The sequence below is a fragment of the Dermacentor silvarum genome, chromosome 6, assembly GCF_013339745.2.
Source record: "Dermacentor silvarum isolate Dsil-2018 chromosome 6, BIME_Dsil_1.4, whole genome shotgun sequence".
NCBI classification, from domain to species: domain Eukaryota; kingdom Metazoa; phylum Arthropoda; class Arachnida; order Ixodida; family Ixodidae; genus Dermacentor; species Dermacentor silvarum.
The window spans coordinates 149,028,813-149,050,668 of record NC_051159.1 but is presented as its reverse complement, the minus strand read 5'-3'; the positions used below and the strand labels follow the sequence as shown (position 1 = coordinate 149,050,668).

General features: G+C 44.6%; 1 protein-coding gene across 1 annotated transcript in view; it reads left to right on the top strand.

The window, feature by feature from the left end:
• The window catches only part of LOC119456208 (methanethiol oxidase), a 162,729-nt gene that overhangs the window by 97,662 nt on the left and 43,211 nt on the right, over positions 1-21,856 (top strand). Inside the window, exons 3-5 of the mRNA XM_037717837.2 lie at positions 3,363-3,548; positions 9,814-9,931; positions 11,590-11,772. Coding sequence (XP_037573765.1) covers positions 3,363-3,548; positions 9,814-9,931; positions 11,590-11,772 — 487 coding nt within the window. The remainder of the gene's footprint in view (positions 1-3,362; positions 3,549-9,813; positions 9,932-11,589; positions 11,773-21,856) is intronic.

Sequence of the window (21,856 nt, the reverse complement as noted above, 5' to 3'; positions counted from 1 at the left end):
ACCCAAAGTTCTGCGGGATTTTTATCAGTCCCAGTCAAATGGCCGGGTTATGAGGGTTGTGTTAGAATGGATGACTGGCTGATTGATTTCGACTGCACTTCAGGTTCCTTTCTTATTAATTTCTCGCTTGCATCGAAATCTTTTTACACCTTCGTCGGATTCGCCGGAAAGTTTCGTCGGATTTTGGCAACTATAGGGGACAGGTTTCCGCAGTATACGTTCTGACCTTCCGTCGTTACACCAATAACGGTAATCTTTTATCGTCAACTATTAACGATAAGTAATAACTGATAACTTAATTAGTGATTTTTGTTAATTAGTTGAATATGTGTTTCGATTTCTCGTCCTACTAATGTCCGCCTCATCGAATAACCCAGCTCAATGATAATAATTATGCTACCTGCCGTAGGCGATTTCTAAAAATTCCGTAAACTTAATTTTGAACACCCGGTATATAGCAGGTTCCATATACTACATAAAAAGATCAAAGACGTAATACAAGAAATTCCCCTCTCTAATGACTCAATATGAACGACACTCCGCAACCTACAAAAACAAGAAAAACGTATATATATATATATATATATATATATATATATATATATATATATATATATCACAGAATAGGCAAAAATGACTACATTTCTTTTTTTGTGCTGTCTTTGATTATTTTATTTTCTGCGAACGAATACTCAGTGCGTGGTATACCAAGCTGCTTAATTGCTGTTTGGATTCATTTCACCTCACACAATCCTTTCACCTGTGCAACATTTTATTTATCTTGGAGACGTCGGCGACTTGTTTGCTACCAGTGCTTCGAATATCAGGATAAATAAATAAATAAATAAATAAATAAATAAATAAATAAATAAATAAATAAATAAATAAATAAATAAATAAATAAATAAATAAATAAATAAATAAATAAATAAATAAATAAATAAATAAATAAATCGTACAATTCAAGTATTATGAGTAAGTTGTAATAGTTGCACTGTTGCACTGGCAAACGAAATGTGGCATTACTGAATATTTTCTAATGTATGAAACATACTCACAGACCAAAGGATAGTTTAATAAAGATCTCAGTACTCATGAGCTCGGTTCATTCTTTCTGCACCAATAATTTCGTTCAGAGAGCAGTTTATCAGGTACACGAGAGTCGACTCCATGTAAACAGAAAGGCTGTAAGATATACCTTGACCAGTTTTAAGAATATTCATGCATATTCATTAAGCCTATTCACGCAAATACATATTTCCATACAACATTGTATTTACATACAATGTTCCGGCATTGTCTGCCCACTGCCGTGATACCTTGGGCTTGCGCCAGTCCTCTTGAGGTGTTGTTTTTGTTGTTGTTGCCTCAAGCTATGCCCTCACGATGCAATGAACCGCGCAATTGTTTCTTTTTCATCTCCTTCCCGACGTTTTCTCCTGTAAAGTTTCCACTGCCGCCGAGTGAGTACTGCTGAGGCGAAGCCACTTTTACAAAAACAAAAAAAGTGCGCAATTTGGGATTATTTTAGCGACTGCGCAATCAGCATGGCCACAACCGTGGTCGAATGAAAACAACATGCAAAACAACCCGACACTGAGGGGGCCCGCGAAGCGGGTTATGCCATTCAGAAGGATAAAAATGAATGCTAAGCCGCAATATCCCGGCCTAACTCGGCAAGACATTAGGAACAACGGTGCAGTTGCGGTACTTTCAGAATGCTTACGTGTACGCAGCGGGCGCATTTAATCAGCTTAATGCACAGGGAAGGAAGTCCTCTTTGACATATTTTGAAAAGAGCGAGTGCGTGAATGCTTCTATTTTTAAAGGTGCCATCGGTTCTTGCCGTGCAAGATCTTGTCATATTCTACGGCTCGTGTGGACGCAAGTAATTTGGCACGAACATCGCGTGCCTGCTAAACTAAAACTTCGTGATCGTATTTGCGAAAGCGTGGAAGAAAAGTACATACGCTAAGTATCTTGAAAACCCGCGTCGTGTAACTCGGGATTTTTTTCATCGGGAAGAAACATTTTAAATCAAAGCTCACTCGTTCCGTTTTTGTTTCTGTGTTTGCGAGGTGTGCGGTTTATTGAGAATACTAACAACGACGGCACCCTAACATATTGTAAGCCTAGCGAGAGAGAGAGAGTTGCCCAGTTCTCCACCGTACACGTGGAGAGGGGGATGGGGGAGTGAAAGAAAAAGAGAGAGAATACACGAGTCTTGATGCAGTTTCATATGCACTAAGCCAGGTGCAGCCTATCTTAAGTCGGGCACTCAAGTCTGTCGCCTTCAGGTACTGTAGAAGAGTTCGAATTGTTTTCTGGGCTGATGAGCTGTGAGGCCAGGCTCTGTAAATGACGCATTGTTCACTGTATTCAAGGCACACTGGAGAGTCTGGCTCTGTTTATCGAAGCGAGAACAGCAGCTCCCCCGTAGACGCATGCGACTGGAACAACTGGTAACTGTCACGAGTTTGAAAAAAAAAAGCAACAACACCGTAGTTCTTCTCTTCTTGTTAGTAAATTTGCCATCTGGTTTGTTTGCAAGTCAGATGCGCCTTGCATCACTAAAAGCCAGACAGAAAGCCTCCCGAGCAAAATTTTTTTCATTTGATATAGCACAACTCTACCGCTACAGCTAAACTAAAATAAAAGCCGGAGTTGCAGCTCTTCTGTGATTTGTCAATTCTAACAATGTTCACCAACATTTTGTTGATCCGGACTCTACTCCGTGTTTCTTTCCTTTACTTTGCACTTCTCGAGTGGAATCTACTGATCGTGCATTTGCTGATATAGCTAATGAAGATAACTTCTCAGAAGTACTGAACGAATTTATTTTGCTGACCAAGAAACCGCAAACATAACGCGATAAGATTCCTAAGTGCTTTCACCGCAGTACAATGTCAGGTGGGATTCTAAATGGCGTCATGATTTTTTTCAATTTCTTCTCTTGGACATTCCATGCAGTAACAAATTTTTATATTTCTGTATTTCCTCGTATCTCTATCTTCAAACGCACCTGTTTTACGTGCTGTTTTCTACCAATATAAATGACGAGGTGTGTGTTTATTTCTTGCTTTGTCTTATTTTCAAATGTTTCGTATTGTAGAACACTTCTCATTCCAATGTAAGCTTTGTGGTGCTCATGTATTCTATCATGTTCATTGTATCGGTACACGTTACTGTAGCGTTGTGAGAGTCACGTGGAGAGGAGGAAGAAGACTTGTTGCGAGTTCTCGAAAGCACAATCTAGGGTCTTAATTTAGGTCTAGTTGAAGAGGCTGCGGAGATCCAGCCGGCTCCGAATGTCACCTGATAATCCATTTCACGCCACAACAACGCGCGACATGTCCACACAGGTGGTTCACCGCCTGGAGATGCCGTACTGCGGCGACAGCCTGCACCACATGAACTGGAACACGTGCAGCAGCTGCTACGGCAACCCGAGCAAGCGACGCGACAAGCTGGTGCTTCCCTGCCTCGACAGCGACCGCGTCTACGTGGCCGACTTGGCACACAATCCCAGGGCACCGACCCTGTACAAGGTACGCACACATGCCCGAATCCACGCGCACGCAACTTGCGTTTCGCAAGGCGTGGAAATAGATAGACCAACCGAGCGGCCCCTTTCGGCCTAATGACTGGAAAGAGACACCTGGTTTCGACCTTCTCCTTCGTTTTATTTCTCTTTTGTTTGTTTCTTTTTTTTTTCTGGTGTACTCTAAGCTTTCAAGTTCAAGCCGCCTGTTGATCTAGCTGTGCTTGTAATTAGGGTTCCTGGATACCACGTGCGAAGGGGCTTTGTAAAACGACATCGTCACTATTTTTCCACAGGACGTCTGTTTGAGAATCTCGGGTAAAAATTCATGCCCAGTTAGACGAGTACAAAGTCTTGTCAACAAGCGTCAAACCGTAACGTGTGTTCATAGGAAGCCCTAAGCGCCACGGTTGGTATCGACCTCAGATACCGTTTGACATATAACAGTGCATGGAACTTTTAAGGCTCCGAGGGAACTGTAAATGGGAGCAATAAATTGAAGCCACGAAGTTACAATCGGTTAGGAAAGCAAGAAGAACAGTGCAGCCACACTTCCTGCTTGAGCACTCCAGCACTCTAGTAAAAGCAACCACGTGAGCCGCTCTTCACACATGTTGGTCAACTGTTTCGAGGCACACGACGCCGTGTTAGATTTGTGTCTCCCATGGGAAACGTCCGGGTCGCGGACGACCACGACATTTCGGACACTTTTGTAGCGCGAATGGGCGATGTGGATGCACAATTTTGTTTGCATGCGACCTGCACTGGGATTGAATAATTGATCCTCGCACGATTGCCCAGCATTACGGGGCACATTGTGACGTGCCTCTGGAATAGCTACGGAATACACTGGCGCGCATATTGACGAGCTTGCTTTTTTTCTGAGGCTATTGTAACTTTACCCCAATAGGTAAGTTTCGAGCCTGTATTCTAGCATCCAAAAGTTTCCCTTGAATTATTATTATTATTATTATTATTATTATTATTATTATTATTATTATTATTATTATTATTATTATTATTATTATTATTATTATTATTATTATTATTATTATTACTACTACTACTACAAAACTGTCAATAATTAAGAGAGTTGCTTTGCGTAAAAATCCCGCACATGTAGTTCCTCGGACAAGAACTCGTTATGGAAGAGGACAAAGAAGGTATTAAATTCCCCACCTGTTTAATAACGTTCCCAGTGCAGTACTGAATCAGACAAATTTGTCGGGATTAAAGAAGGCGCTGAAGTCAATGATAGAATAGAAGTTGTCACATGTATAAAGTCTATTTTGTTGTAGTGTAATTTTTGCCAAAATTAATGTAAGGCTGTTATCCACAGTTCTCACAATTATTTTTTCTTGTTCTCGATAGGATGGAACTTTGTTTATATATTGTGCCATGCTTACTCAGTTTTAATGATTGTTGTGTGCTACGTGTTTTCATTTGAACATTAAGTGTTGGCATGTTTACCTGAGAAACCTGTGATACGTTTTTCTTTTCTTTGTCTTAGTTTTACATTTCGTTTGTCTGTAATAAGGTTACAGAAGACATTGCCCTGACTGCTTGACTGCCAGGTTTCTGCCATGCAAGCCCATGGAAGGCTTCGACAGACCTAGCAAAATTATATGTACAAAGTGATTATTATTATTATTATTATTATTATTATTATTATTATTATTATTATTATTATTATTATTATTATTATTATTATTATTATTATTCGCAAGATGGCGCCTAGTACAGCCGTTTGTATTCTGTGCTCCCAACCTTTTTACGGCAAACAGCAGTTTCATCGCTGTATTTCATGCGAAAAATGTCACACGTGAAGTGTATTGCATGGCCCGACGAGGATCTCGAGCTTCTGAAATCTGACGAGAAAGCTTTCACGTGTAACCTGTGCCAGAACGCCAGCCACGCCGACACTTCAGCGGTTAGGCTTAGCGGTGCCAACACGCCCGCTGCTTCCCCATCGGCGACCTCTCCACAGGTCGTCGCTCTCGTCGGGACCGCGGTTTTGAGGAGGTCGGTGACATGGCTGCCTTTTGTGGCCTTCTCCTTCAGGCGTTCGAGGGAATATCCTTCCTCAGCGATGAGGTGGGGTGGCTGCAGAGCGACAACGAGCGTCTGCGCAGGGAACACGCGCTGGCATCCACTCAGCAGGCCGAGGCTATAGGTGCGCTACGGGTCGAGGTGCGTTCCCTGCGTGATGCGCTTGGCAAGCCGTCTTCGCCTATTTCTCCTACTGTGCTGCCGCTCCACCCGTCCAAGAAAACGGGCGCTGCGACCATCCGGACTACTTCGCCGAGTGCTGCCACCGTTGACCATCTCTCCAAGGCAACACGGAGTGAACGTCGGCCTGCCTGTTTTGGAGCTGGGGAGAGCAAGGGAATGCTGTGGCAAAACGCGCCCCGCGAGCGAAAGCCATATTTGTGTCCAGGCTCTCTCATAATGCCACGTCTGGTGATATGACTGCTCACCTCTCGAACATCGGAGCACCGCCGATTGCCTGCAAACGCCTCAAGCCGAGGCATAATTCATATGCCTCGTTTCTCGTCTGCGCTGATGTGGCCAATAGGATGCCTGTTCAGGCCGTTCCGTGGGGTGCTACACGACGGCATGCTTCATGCTTCCGAGAAGACCCTAAAAGCTCAAAGTGGTGGGTAATCTGGACATTTTCTACCAAAACGTTCGAGGACTTCGCACCAAGGCACGTGAATTTTTCGCCAATGTCCTTTCGTCCTCCTTTCCTATTTTTGTTATTTCCGAAACTTGGCTCTGCAGTGAAATTTCCTCTTCAGATTTTTTTGCACCACATTACAACGTCTTTTTCAGTTACCGGGACTTCAGTGGAGTTAAACAAAAAGGTGGTGGCGTACTTATTGCTGTCGACAGTTCACTAAGATGTGTAAGGCGTAACGACATAGAAAGTGTACAGGAATCGATTTGGCTTGAAGTCAGCCTAGCGCGCTGGGAAAAATTTTTAATCGGAACTTTCTATATTTCTCCTGTCTTGTTTGATGAGGTCATCTCTTCTTTTGAAAGTGTCTTATCCTCCCATAGAAAGCACAGAGTAATCCTTCTTGGTGATTTTAACACACCGGGAATTCAATGGAACACGCTTCCATATTCTCATTATAATCATTACATAGAGAACAAATGCAGCCTGTTGTCGGACATTTTATGTCCTTCTGTTCTCTTCAGCAGAACAACTTGATCGCCAAGTTCTGTGGCAACGTTTTAGACCTTTGCCTCTCGAATGCTCAAGTTATAGATGTCTCCCGTTCTGACATTTCCCTTGTGCCTTCCGATAAGTTTCACCCTTCACTTAACATAACTGCCTCTGTGTCAGCCCTGAGGCAGAGCTCCTCCACTGGCATTAAATCTCACTTTACTTTCAAGCGGGGTTATTATGCTGGCTTGTATGATTTCTTGTCCACCAGCGATTGGTCACTGGTCACAGATAAAACCAATGTTGATGACAAAATGGATCAGTTTACGAAGTTTGTTTTGAGCAGTATGCGCAAACACATTCCTCAGTACAGCCCTGAACGTTCTAAATATCCCCACTGGTTCTCATCTGAACTTATAACTGCCCAAAAGTATAAAGAGCGCGCGCACCGTAAATCCAGAAGTCCTGTGCCTAATGAGTGGAGAGAAGAATTCCGCTTTTTTCGAGATCTGCAAACGCCTCTATAGGCGGGATCATGACTCATATATTTCATTTTGGAGAAGAGCGCCTCCGACCGGCTGGCTTAAATTTGGAAGTATATCCGCAAGCGCTCTAGTAATCGTGGAGAGTTTTCGCCTACTCTACTATAGAGGAGAAGACGTCCAAGCAGCCTCGGATTGTTTTGCTGTCCATTTCTCTTCCTTATATAAACCTTCAGGTTTCAACGCTGCTGTCAGTCAGCAGCACACAACGGCTCCTACATCTAGTCCTGTCTTGATTGATGAAAAGCTGATCAGCGAATGCCTTAAGCGCTTGAAACCTTCCCTATCCTGCAGGTCCTGATGGCATCCCCTCCGAAATTTTAAAAGCTTACGGCAGTATATTTGCTCCAGTATTGACATATATATTTAATAACTCTCTGAATACTTCCACTTTTCCTCGCATGTGGAAAGTTGCTCGCGTTTTTCCTGTATTTAGGTCTGGCTGTAAAACCGATGTCTCAAATTATCGCCCAATTTCCCTTATATGTGCCACGCCTAAGATTTTTGAGCTTGCTCTTCACAAGATATTGTCTTTTACTGTGAAGAACGCATTGATCCCAAATCAGCATGGGTTCCTCACCGGCCGCTTCACTATCACAAATCTTGCAAGTTCCATGACACAGATCTCCTCGCCGGTACTCCAAAGGGGGCAAGCCTACACTTTGGTGTTGAATCGTCAATTGTAAATCTCTTGCGGAATTATCTTATTGATAGATCATGTTATGTTAAAGTCAATGGCCAAACGTATTCTTACGTGCCAACTAGCAGCGTCCGTCAAGGATCAGTATTGGGACCACTCCTTTTTTTATTTTTTATTCATCACGTTCTTTCCGCCATTCGGCATTCATCATTCCTTCTATATCCCGATGACATAAAGATATTTAAGGCAATTCACACTGTTAATGACTGTCGCATCATGCAGTCTGACCTGTTTTCTTTTTCTAAATGGTGCACAGATAATAACCTAACCTTGAATGCTGCTAAGACCGAAAGTCACAACTTTCACCCGCAAAACAGCAAGCATTTCTTTTTCTTATTCGGTAGATTTTGTACCATTGTGTAAGGTACATGAAAGCAGTGATCTCAGTGTACTTTTTGATATAACCATATACTTTTCAGCTCACATTAAACGCTTTGAAATGCGGGGTATGCGCACTCTTGGCTCTGTTTGCAGACTATCGAGAAAATTCAGTTCTCCTACACCGTTCCGCAAGTTGTACACAACAATATGTCTTCCTCAACTCGAATACGCGTTGGTTGTCTGGAACGGCATTCCTATAGATCCAACAGTGACATTATAGATCGGGCCCAGAAAAGGTTTCTAAGCACACATCAGCACCGCTTTGCTAACACGGACGCTGGACCTTGCTCTAGCACTGTAGGGTTATTGTCATTGTCCTTACTTCGCTGACGACGTAATCGTGCTAACCTTCTGTTTCTTTTCAAACTCCTTCACGGTATTCTAACGTGCCCCGACCTCCTCAGTTGTATGATGTTTCGTATTCCGCGCAATATCACCAGAGAACACAGACATTTCCATGTTGCTGCCTGTCACCACCAACACTCAACCGTCCACAGAATAGTCTTATAACGCCCACTTTCATGACCTTGATATTTTTCATAACTCGCTGTCATTGTTCTGTTCTGAGCTTTCCGTTGTTGTGTATTAGTCTCGCAAATTGTTCAACGTATCTTCTCCCCCTTTTTCTTATGTATGCATTTTGCGCCTTGTTGTAGGTACTCTTCTTTTCAAGATTGTTACTTTTATTCATTCTTTTGTTTTACTGATATTACCCTGCCGTCTTTTTTATGTATGCGTGCGCCAGCACTCAGACCGCATGGTTGTTCCTGGGCACGATAAATAAATGATTGATTGATTGATTGATTGATTGTTGTGTGTACCCCTCGACTATGACACAAAAGAACATATCTGTCCGACCTATGCGTGACATAATGTAAAGGATGGGACTCCTCAACAACGTTATTGTCATAAAAAAATAGCTATGTCTTGGAGCTTGACTGCGACACAAAGAGTGGAACTAAAATGAAATTGTGAAGATTAACGCCAAGGAACTGCACTCTGGGTTATGACTCCTGAGGAACACCGTAGTGGAGGGACTCCAGATTAATTTCCACCGCCTATAGTGTTCTTTAACGTGCACCAATGCATGGTACACGGGTGTTTTCTTTTCTTTTCTTTTCTTTTTTCTTCTCTTTTTTGCATTACGCTCTCATTGGAATTGAATCCATGACCTCTTGCTCTGCAGCGCAACGCCTTAGAAATTGAGCTACCCCAGCGGGTAACGCAGTGAAACTCAAAGTAACACAGTATATACAAGACTTATTAATTGAGAGGCAAGCCCGAAGCGAAATTTTGCGTGGAACCGTGAGGAACCCTGTTCCTCGTGACCGTCAATGTTCGCTTAGGTTTTGCCTCCCGGGTAACTTTCACAACCTGTAGTATGCTGCGCTAGGACAATGAGCCCCGCGATGTTTTTTTCTTTGTTCTTTTTTTATTTAGCTATAATCACGACGCCATCCCACTATCCTCGACGCGACAGGTGATCGAGGGTGACGAGCTGCACCGGGAAGGACTGTCGGCGCCGCACACTCCCCACTGCCTGGCCAGCGGCGAGGTCATGATCAGCACCATGGGGGACGAGAACGAGAACGCCAAAGGTGCGACTTGTGCTTTTCACGCCTCGCACGTCGCGTTTTATTGACTAACGGATAACAACCACTGATCTATACTATGTTTCGCTGGATGCCGCTTCACCGCTCGCTGAGCCGGGTGAAACCAGCGGAAATGCGGTGTCGTGCGGCGGCTTGTCCCGGAAGCGGGGCGTATGCTGCCCTTATTAGTGACTGCGGTAACATAATATTACTGCAGTAAAAATTTTTCTTCGTGGTTTTCCCGCATTTTGTGAGATGTTGTCTGTACATGTCTGGTAAGAGCTTTTACGATCATCTAAACCCGTATGCCATAGTTTTCTCTTACATAAAGTTTTTTTCTCATTCACCAGTGCTTCCAGCGCGCGCCACTCAGGTTTGCGACGCTGTTGGCGGTTGGCGCTGCGATGGAAAATTCTGGACGTCTTCTCAAAACACTTGTTTTGCCTGCTTCGGTAGATTGCGGCACAACAGGTAGATATTTTAGGGGAAGAAATGCCGCACTCCCGCGCAGGTGAAGTGCCTGTTGCGAAGTCGTGAAGCGCCAACTTCCGGCACAAGGTTGGCTTCTGTCGAGGGTGCTTGAAGCGCTTTCCAGTCCCCTATAGATCAGTGGTAAGACCTGTACGTGGCAGTTGGCAACCGACAATGACGTTCTCATGATTAGGGAAATGTTGCGGGTTTGATTGCTGGCCGCGTGGACGAATAAAAAATGATAGAAGGGAGCGTCACGTGACAATCTTGAAGCATATTCATAAAAAATATAATGAAGGAATGTTCGATGAAAAAATTGACCGTCAGCACGCAATAGGCGAACGGTAATATCTAGCCACCGAGCGCGCGGAGAGTATGGGAGAGAGCAGAAAGGAGAGTGGGTGGGGAGGGACAAGGGGGACGAGGTCGTCGCTAAAAGCTATCATGAACAAAACAATGCCGTTAAAGGTCTGGCAGTCAACGAGGACCTATTTCTCGAGAGCCAACGCGCAGATGAGTCCTGAAGGGAGGGAGGGGTGGCGTCACAAGAGGTTGGCTTGCAGAGGCTAGCCAGCCTCTCGCCAACGTGCCCTCCTAGTCTGCGCAAACGCTCCTGTGATGAGATTTCTGCACGTGGTAAATGCTTTCGGAGCCCTTTGTTCCTAAGCATCGTGCCAACCAGGCGTTGCGTTTTGCGTGTCATCAATCAGCTGAGACGATATGTCTGCGAAAGATGAGAAAAGGACACGCAGCAGAGCGTCCAGACTTCACTTGAACTCGTCATAACAGCGCGTGATTTGAAGCACCGAATATAGAACAAGCGTTAAAAGTCAACACTTCCTGAATTTCCTCGTTCAGATATATCTTTGGTGCGTAAAACGCGAGTAAAGCTAAGCTGCACAACTGGTCCAAGCGATTGAGCTTGTACGAGCTTACTGGCGATGCGCAGTCTCCTCCATCATCCCCATGTTAAGCAATAGGAATGTAACATGAACTTGCACTGCACCGGCCAGACGGCCGCGCAATGTTCGGCAGAGCAAAAGAGAAAAGCGCTGATTCGAAAGGTCATGCATGATTTCTTATTATATCAGGTGATAACGCTGAATGCAAACTGTACGTCCTAGCAAGTAAGACAGCACACCGATGTCTTTCTCGTCTGCCACCCTTGGATCCCAAGTTCATATATCGCGCAGGAAGCTTTCTTCTGCTGGAGGAGCGCACATTCAACGTTCGTGGCACGTGGCAGCCACAGCTTGACGTCTCCGACTTCGGCTACGACTTCTGGTACCAGCCTCGGCACAACGTTATGGTCAGCAGCCAGTGGGGGGCCCCATCGGCCTTCCGCAAGGGATTCAACATGGCGGACGTTGAACAAGGCGAGTTGTCCGGCCGCACTAAAACGAACTGTAATGCTGTCGATATTCTTTGTGTGTACGTGACTTGTACGTTGTTGAATTACTGACTAGTTTAAATTAAGGTACCTGTATTAGTGTTGCGGCATGTCAGGATGTAGGCGGGAGCAGTAAGAGGTGACTGAGTTTATGTTCTGCTAAGATGCGTTCTAGTGTGCCATATACGAGCGCTCTTGGACACAGGCATATCGAGGAATTGCGGTAAAATTATGTCGCCGTGAAAAGTATTGAGCCGCAAGAGCAGTAGACCACAGTTGCTAGTCGTATTGTAGATCACTTGTTATTGTTTCTTTCGTCACTGGTGTGAAAATAGCTTCGTGCGAGCATTCGCCGCCGCATATCGAAGTACATGGGGAGCGCGTCGAATCCACTTTCAAAACTAGGTCGCCGTGCTATCCTGTGCTGATTTCTGATGGCTGGGCAAGCTGTCTAGACACTCTTGCAACTCGTCTATATGCTAAATTTTCTTGCGCTCGCGTGTAGCGTCAACTTCCGTATCGATAGCGTCGATGATCTAGATCCGCGAAGCCGAATTTCAGCTGAGCACTTCGAAGATCGAAGAGTCGTCTGTGAGTTGTAGTGACGGCATAAATATACTTACAAAACTGTAGACAATTATGTAACGTACCGTTTTTTAAAAGAGGAGGCAGCCCAATTCGACACTGGCCTCCATCTGCGCGAGGTGGTATGAGCTTCGGTTTCCATCACTGTCCTGCGTTGAAAATATTGAAGGTTGCCAAACACTCTGATCTTTGCAAGTTACCAAAGCAAGTCAGAACCTATTTATGAACGCTTCGATAATCAATGCCAGACTCTCCAGTGTGCCTTGAACAGACTGGACGATAGGCCACTTACGGAAGCAAAGGTCATGAGAGCCTGGCCTCACAGCTCATCAGCCCAGAAAGCCATTCGAGCTCTTCTTCAGTACCTTAAGGCAACAGACTTGTGCGCACGACCGTAGACATGCTGCACCTAGCTTAGTGCATGTGACAGTGCGATCAAGACTCGTGTCCTCTCTCTCTCTCTCTTTCTTTCACTCCTCCATCCCCCTGCCCACGTGTAGAGTAGCAAACTGGACTAAGTCTGGGTAACCTCCCTGCATTTCCTTCTTATCTTACCTTTCTCTCTCTCTCTCTCTCTTATTCTTACCGTGTTGGCATGAACGTTAAACCAGCGTGCGACTCTTGCAGGCCTCAAATAACCATCAAACGCCTGCTGTGAATCTGCTCTTAATGCTACTTTGACCGCATTTCTTTACAAGCCGCTTTAAACCGGCTAGACTCCGTGGAATTTTCTGAGGCGAAAGTTCTTAGGCCGTGGCGGCATCTGCAGTGGGCGCGAAAGGCTATATGTGCGCTGCTTGTCTATTTGTGCGTTTCTGGGGTGCAGCAGCCTCAGTGACCTTATGTATATATACAGGGTGTCCCAGCTATCAAGCACCAAGATTTAAAAATATGCAAATGCCACGTAGCTAGACAGAACCAAGATAATGTTGTTTGCCGTCGCTTGGAGATACTCAGATTATTTTTTGCATTCCGCCTAATGACATAATTAGTCTAAATAATTAATCAACTTCTCGAATACTATAATTAGATTAAATGTGTCAATTAGAAAACTGTAGAGGTACAGGAAAAACTCTCGGTACAGCTTTCTGTTGCTACATAAAAGTGTTTTTCCGAGCGTGAAAGAAGCCCGCGAATACACGCAAAGTGCCTCGAGCGGCCAGTCGCGCGGCAATTTTGCGTGTATTCGCGGGCTTTTCTCACGCTCGGAAAAAACGCTTTTATGTAGCACGTATTGAGAAGAAGAAACAGATAGCTGTATCGGTAGTTTTGGATGTCGCTCTACAATTTTCTCATTGACACTTTTCATATTAGAATATCTGAGAAGGTTGATTAATTAATTAAGACTAATTATGTAATTAAGCGAAATGCAAGAAATAGTATGGGTATCTCCAAGCGACGGTAAACAACATCCAGCTACGTGGAATTTGCACATTTTTAAATCTTGGTGCATGATGGTTAGGGCACCCTGTATATATAGTCCTGGGCATCGTCCTGCATGCACGCAAAGTTCACTATCTCCCGCTATTCCTTTTTCTATTTCACTTTTTTTTCTTACCACCCTGTGTCTATGTAGGGTATATTTTATAAGAATTTTAAAGCGAATACTCGTCTGGTTGACCTCCTTTCCTTTCATCTCCTTGCTTTTTTTTTCTGTTCTTACAAAGCACGTAGGATCATTCGTAAAGCAAATGTTACTGACACAATGATCCAGCGTTCGAGTCCTTGCCAGGTGTAAGATTAGAGGCCCCTTTCTGAAATTTTACTAACACTTTTTCGGAAAATACCACCCCCCTCGCCAGAAAAAGGAGAGTCTAGGAGGGCAATGTGAACGATACTGGTTACGATGCTGTGATCAAAATAAGTCCCAGCGTTGGGTGCCTTTGCTTGTAGAACTAGCCCTCGAGTCTTTCGTGGTTTGAGATTGGAAGGTCGAGCTACGTAATGTCTGTGTGAGATCAAAGTTGCATGGACACAAAAAGGAACTCTTTATTAAAACTCGCATAACGAAACAAATGATGAGAGCAACGCAATCGCTCACAAACATAACAGCTGGCCGTCATCTGCAAGTGGTTGTCGCCAATCTGCCCCTCGCCCGGACGCACAGGCCATTTATTATATTGGTGCTGGGGATAAGAGCACGTGGTAATGAGGCAGCACGTCTTAAGACAAGGATGCTGCGGCTTTCCCTGCTAGCCATGGGATTATACTGGCACTCATAAAACTTCTGACTGCGCGCCTTCAACAACTAAATTATCGTATAAGCTCCTCGCTAATACACGGAAAACCCCTATCACTTCGTTTTTTTTTGTTTTCCTTCATTACGTTACGAAAGCCCGGAAAAAAAGACTGCCGCTAAGGAGCTGGTTTTCGATCATCATAATCAGCAGCATCATCATCACCACCACCACCACCATCACCATAATCATTCCTCCACCACGCCAACAACAAAAATAACAAAAATAACAACAATAATAATCAATTGTTAGTGCAGGTCGAAGGCCCTCTCTCCCCATAGATATCCAGCTACCCCTGTCCTGAATCAGCTGACTCCATTTGTATACTTGCTAATGTTCTAATCTCATCCCACCACCTGCCTTACTCGACTGTGTGTCTTCTAACATAGTGAATAATAAGCTGATACACAGAAAATTATAACAAGATTAAAAATAATTAGGTGATGATTTTGCAGTTGAACACTATCGTAAGGGTAAGCGTAGTTTAAGTATACTTCAGATTGCTTATGAGAAAACGTTCACAGTTTGAAATCTCGCGATTAAAAATAATTAGGTGATGTTTTTGCAGTTGAACACTATCGTAAGGGTAAGCGTAGTTTAAGTATACTTCATATCGCTTGTGAGAAAACGTTCACAGTTTGATATCTCGCGTGATAGTGAGCGTCGCTAAACTTAAGACAGAAAACATTAGAGGATGGAAAACTGAGCATGCTGTCCCCCGTTTTTACGTGAGCGCTGCACACATATAACAATTGTTATAATTTTCTGTCTTAATCTTAAGATTAAGACAGAAAATTGCTACACAACGAACAAAGGAAGTTTCCGTAACTTCGCACTCGGGAAACAATTCATGTGCGGAATCATCGAATCAACGCATGAAAACACGACACCGCACACGAACGACGATGTATGCATAAATATCTAAATCTCCATATCTCTCCACTATTCGTTTCGCGAGAATGGCACCAGTATACCGCAAGAAGCGTCGCGCGCAGTTTGTGCCATCGTACATTTCGGCAGCGCCATTCTTTCCGCATGGCACAGCTCTCGATCCAAGTGACCCGGAAGTGGAGAGACTGCGCAAGATGAATCGCGCCAACGCAATGAATGAAACACGCGACCCGACCCGTCGGCGAAGACACACCGTTGTCTTGCTGTCGCAGTGAGCAGCGGGGCGCGATTACTATACGACCCGTGTGTTGTATACGGCAAACTGTGCGACGTGCGCTATTTCCTGGCAACAACTAGAGAACGCATTTATTTCCCGGTGGCAAGTGAGGGCGTGAGAAAAGAGTGCGAGTGCAGCAGACAGCTTTCTAACTCGGGCTTCTTAAATCTGTGCACGACGTAAGTGGACGGCCGCCTTGATGGTGCGCGGTATAGGAAGGCTGCGAAGTTTGCTGCGCTGTTACGTCCCGCGCATTTAGACGAATCTTTATGCCTTTGATTCACTTCGCCGTCTGGAGTGTAATTGTACTTCAGCGCGCGACAATCGCGGACTTCATGCGGATTCGGATTTTGAAACGCAACAATTCAGCCCTGACCTTTGTCCCCTTCATCGAGGCAAATCAACCTGGGCGACGATTGCCACCGGTGGCGACTTCATGCGGAATCACCAAAATTTTAATTACCTTCCTCTAATAAAGATGGCCGACTTTCAGCACGTAACACTGTCGAGGGTCGCGTACCAGAGAAAATAAAACATCGAGGCAAGAAAAGTGACATGGACTGGTGCCCCCGCGAGCGTGTTGCCTTACTTTTGCGTAGTGAACGAGGTACTAAATAACTCGAAACGTTGATCTTTCCATGAGTGTTGCACGCTACTTCTCCGTCTGTTTGAATATATATCAAAAAGAAACGCATGAAAGCACGTTTGCTCTACATATATGGTGATTGTAAAGGAGGAAAGAGACGCCTACTTCTGCAGCCCTTAAGGAAGCACGGCGCAGAACGCGCGTTTGTTCTCCGCCGTGCGTTCACTCCCCGTGAAAGAGCGCGTCCCTCGCGCCCTTTCACTCGCACATACAGCGTTCGGCGGCGCGCGGCCACGATTTCATCTCCATTGACGTCATACGGAACCTCACGGCGACGGCGACGGCGACGGCGACGCCGACGGCAGAAATCTGCTTTTGAGTGTCCATATAATTGCTATCGCAATAAAATGTCACAGTTTCGCCCTAAGGGCGAAGCAATGAATGCGATAGCAACACAGCAATGTCATACGAAGTAAGGTGAGCGGCTTTGGTAGCAACAACACGCAGAACTGTTGTCGACGCCATCGGCGTTTTGCCCGCGTTAGCTCAAAATGCGTGCGGCGTTGGTGACTGTTGCTGGAGCCTCTGATATAAATAGGCACTTGGTGCCGCAGCTAAACGTCGCCTCCCTTCCCTCCCCCTCCCCCACGGCCTCTCGCGCATATCAAAAAGAAACGCATGAAAAGCAAGTTTACATAATGTACGCAAACAGGTACACAAGAACGCGCAAGAAAACCGCGATACACGGACACATAAGCGAACTTGAAGAACATTAGATGGGGTCAACAGTCAAAGTACCTGCGCAAAAAGTTTACATTAAAGCCTGCCTCCAGGGTGAAATACGCAGAAGCAACAGCTAGCCCTATTGTACCAGAACATCGCGTAGTATACATGACCATCGTGCGAGAGACTCACCGTCTTCGTCAGTGGGTCAAATCAGATGGGAAGAGAAGCTCACTCCCGGATACTTCGCATAGTGCGTGACTCCCCACGTAAGCGGCTGGAAAGCTTAGCTTTATTTTAAGGTTGCCGTCCTCCAGACATTCGCTTTTCACTGCACATTCCTCCTTTGCTCGCTAACTACAGCTTGTACTATAGACGCAATGCGAAACTTGAAGTAGCATGTCACCAGCTGACGCTTCCAGTGTGCCTGATACCCTGCCGCCGTTCTGCACCTGCAGGACATTTCACCACGGTGTTATTTGGTGGCAAGCATGCACGCTTTTTCGGGCAGAAAGAAAGATGTGCGTAGGCTGAAAACAATGAACTGAGCGGCACCACGCAAACTCTACGTGAGTATTTAGAACAAAGAACACACCCATCCTGTGTGCGCGTCGTGCTGTGCATGAGCCAATGAGGGCGTCAGTTGCTCGGTACAACTTTGCGTCACCTCCAGAGATAGGCGCGTTGCCTAATGTGTTCGGCGTAGCCAGTACTGCGCGTAACTACCTGGTCTAACGTGTGCCCAATTCGCAGGCGGACCCAAGGGAGCACTCCCGGAGAAATGGCCATAAATCACGACTCCGGCTCCTCCCTTCTACATTCCCGTCTCCTCTCCTACTTTTTTCGATTTATGCGTTTTTCTCTACTATGTTTTGTAGCAGTTAAAAAAACCAAAGAAATTAAACGGGGTGGCAGCTTCCCCAGCAGAGCCATAAACGCTTCGCTCGGCAAAGAAGACTCGCAGCTTCCGCGTCAAGTTTTGAGACGTTGACGCCACCAGGTGTCGCGGGACGTCGGATCTAGGTAGGGAGCCTACATGCAACGCTGGATCTAGGTGTCCGCCCGTAGGTGAGCATAAAGGCTCTTTGTTGAAGTCTCGTCATCTACTTAACTTTCTTCCTCACGGCTCAACGAAGCGAATTCGTGCCCGCGCAGTTGCAGAGGGCCTCGGGGGAGAACGGGGAATCACTGCCTGCCAGCGCTCACTCTTTCTTTTTTGCACTCTACCCAACAAAACGTCAGTGAAGTTCCCTGCACTAGCTGAGCTCCCTAAGCTCCAGTGTCCGCCGCAGCCCGTCTCCATTAGGAGATGTGGCGCAAACTAAGCAGCCCGTTGGTGGTGGTGAAATCCATCCGCGCCTCTTCCAGGATCCGCACTCTGTTCTCATTCTAGTGCGCCGGCTTCGTGCTGGAGGACTACTTTATTCGTGTGCATTTGCAAGCAGCAGAGTTATTCGAAAGCCGGTACATCGGCTCAGGTTGCGAAAGCGACGCTTCTTTCCAGAGGAAGTGTCGTTAAAATTTATTGTTGCAGCGCCTAAACGATGGGTCTTGAGCGAGGCTGACGGTTGGGCTGATTTTGCTTGCACGGAGCAGCAGTCGGGCGAACCTAATGTGGGAACGCAATGGCGGTGCTGTTGCCTTACGACGCTGCAGTAACGAGATTGGTTCACGTACCTCGAGGCAATTGTTTATTGTGCTTGAAAGGGGGACCTTCATGTAGCAGGCTAAAAAGGCTAAGCGACGTGCTGAGCTGCTGTACGAACACCGGGGATATGATTGAAAGCGAGGAAGCTATACAGCGGTATATACGATTACCTGTGAGGCTGATGATGTTAATTTGATCGCTGGTTGGTACGAAATTACGTTTCCTGATCCCCTAAGTAGGTTAGTGTTAGCACGTGTAAGTAAGCAGGGACTGAAAATATGTTCGTAAATAATACTAGTAATAAATACCTGTATATTAAGAATTACAAAGTTCAGCGCAGACGGCATACATACATATAATCGCGGAAAGCTCAGTCGATTGTAATTTCACTTGAACAAACTCGAAGGGGGCCTCTAGAATAGCGTTCGCTCAAGCGAAAGTTCGCTCGATCGAATCATGCATACAGAGTTCTTTCTATGTAGCCGGAATATGTAATGGTTCGTTGATGCGAATATCTCACATAAGTGATTTTTTTTCACTGTAGTTTTCTTTCTTTCTTTACGTATTTTTGCTGCCGAGATTGTCGAATCAGCAGACTAAAATAGGCTTATTGTATCACGAGTCTTATATTTGATACAAGTCAGTAGAACCTATCAATGTAGATATATATGTATTTGCCGTGGCAATTAGCTCAACAAATAATTTCCTTCGTAAATATGTTTATGCACATGGCTATTGCACAACTTTGTGTTATTACTAGCAGGCGTCAAGGCGCATCAACAGACACACCAAAAATGATTGTTTTTTCAGGGTAGGAAAGCAGCTGTGGTAACCATCATATAACGTTAATAAAATGTAAGCCAGATAAGTTAATTAGACCTGAAATGAGCATGTAAATTTTTTTTAGCGAATTAGCCTCAAGGAAGGTGCGCATGACTTAAGGAAGAACCACAATCAGTATCATACCGGTGCAGCCATTTTTTATTGATATGATATAAGGAGATGTTGACGCAAAAATTAGGCTCCGGCTACTCCTTAGCTCTAGAATGGGTCTAACCTACAACATACAGGGTTCAACATACAAGATTACATGTCAAACAACCTGCTCATACAAGCACTAGAACATAAAAAATTCTTCTCAAGCAACGTTTTCACAGTAACACGACAACGTAAAAATATATACGTGGTACATACGATGAAGAAGTTAAATAACTCCACGGCACTGCAGAAGAAAGTCTCAAAAATACAAATAATGATGTCACCTAACAATACAGTCTCTATTCAGTGGGTGGTGCAGACATCATGTAAATGCAATATCACATATAGTCAAGAACATAATAGTCAACATAACATAATCCACAAACACATACACATATACATCGACGTTGAAATAAAAGGAACATTATAATCGTTAATAACGGCCAACAATGCCGCTGTCTTCGAGACATCTTTTTAACGCTTTTAAAGCGCTCTTTTGCAAGGCCGTTGTTGACCAAGGGCCCAAAAATTTCCTTAAACTGAAAGGTCTGCGTCTAATGTCATTAGAGTTTATTTAAGTCGGCGTCTTGGTGTGTCGTGATGTGGGCAATCAAAAAGAGGTGATGTATATCTTCATCTACAAATCTACAATCACATTCGGGGGTTTCCGCAGCGAAAATTCTATGCAAGAAATGTTTTGTGTAGGCAGTGCCTAGCCTTAATCGATAATAAGGGTTTCCATACTTCGGTCTAATGACAATGGAAATTTGAATTCAATAAGCGGATCGATATGGTACAAATCAGAGCTCTTAGAATTCTGGTCAAACCACGTATTTCTACACATTTTGAAAGACGTTGCCCTTATAATGCAGCGTAATTCATTTTTTGACATTGGGAACGAAACCGCATCATCTTTGCGGTGTGGTTGTCGTGCTGCTTCATCGGCTGCTGTGTTGCCAGGAATGCTGCAATGTCCAGGTATTCACTGCAATCTTATTTCATGCTTCGTTTGCCTTTGTGAGGTCTCTAAGTGTTTCATATATTATACCATCACTGATTGTTTTTGCTTTTGTGCTGCAGAGTGATATTAGTGCCACCTGTGAGTCACTGAAAACTGAAAATTGTCCACTTGCTTTGAGTATCCTTTAAACTGAATACCACCGTTTTCAATTTAAGCGCTGAATTTAATGTTTACCTATAGTTACACGCTGCTAAATCACTATGTTATGAGAACCAAATCAAGTTAAGGCGAAATGATGCTAAGGAAAGCATAGGGAAAATTAAATGTGTTTTCAAAACTTAAATGTCGAAGTAACGTAGAAAAAGTATATGTATATGCTTCCCTTTTCGCTGCCGCCGGTGAAATCGATTCTCACCGGAGGCAATTTGTCTTTTTTGAGGGTGTCGTAGGGAAACGTTTTTTTCATTCCGGTTCAGCGAAAACGGTTCAGTTCCTGTTCAACAACGAAGTGGAAAAATAACCGTTTGAACTGGCTTGAACAAGTTTATGTTCGTTTGCACAATCCAATTACAGAAAAATGGCATAAACTGATTTTGTACAAAAACTCGACGGTGCTCCTCACTTGCACGAAAAGACTAAAAAAAGAAAAAAAAAAAGAAACTGAGTGGGGTGGGGGGGATGTACACGTGTTTTGCTTCAGGCCGTGAACAGGTAAAAAAAAAATCACACTGTGGAAGCGGCCAGAAGCACTACATCATTTCTATCCCACCTATACTTCAGTTTACATGCCGGTGGGATTAAAAGCGAACGCCCACTGCGCTTCTTCATTTCAGCGATTAGTGTATAGGTCTCCCACAACCGCATAGCTATTGCACGGTAAAAGCTCACGAGAGTATTACCAACGTGTCTGCCTCTCAACCACACTAACGGTGCTGCCACTTCTTCTTCTTCTTCTTTTTTTTTTTTGATACTGCGATTAGGAGAACAGTTAACTTTCTCTATGGATTTCTTGGCGTAATTTACCGTTGGCTTCATATTTTGTTGGTTAACAAGTAAATCGAGTCCTTCGGCTTCGCCGATTCTCTTCGTTCATGTAATAAGAGGGCTTAAACACCATGTATTGCATACCCACTTACCGCGAAAGGATGAAATGCCGTGGTAGGCCATTGACGTTGCGCTCCAAA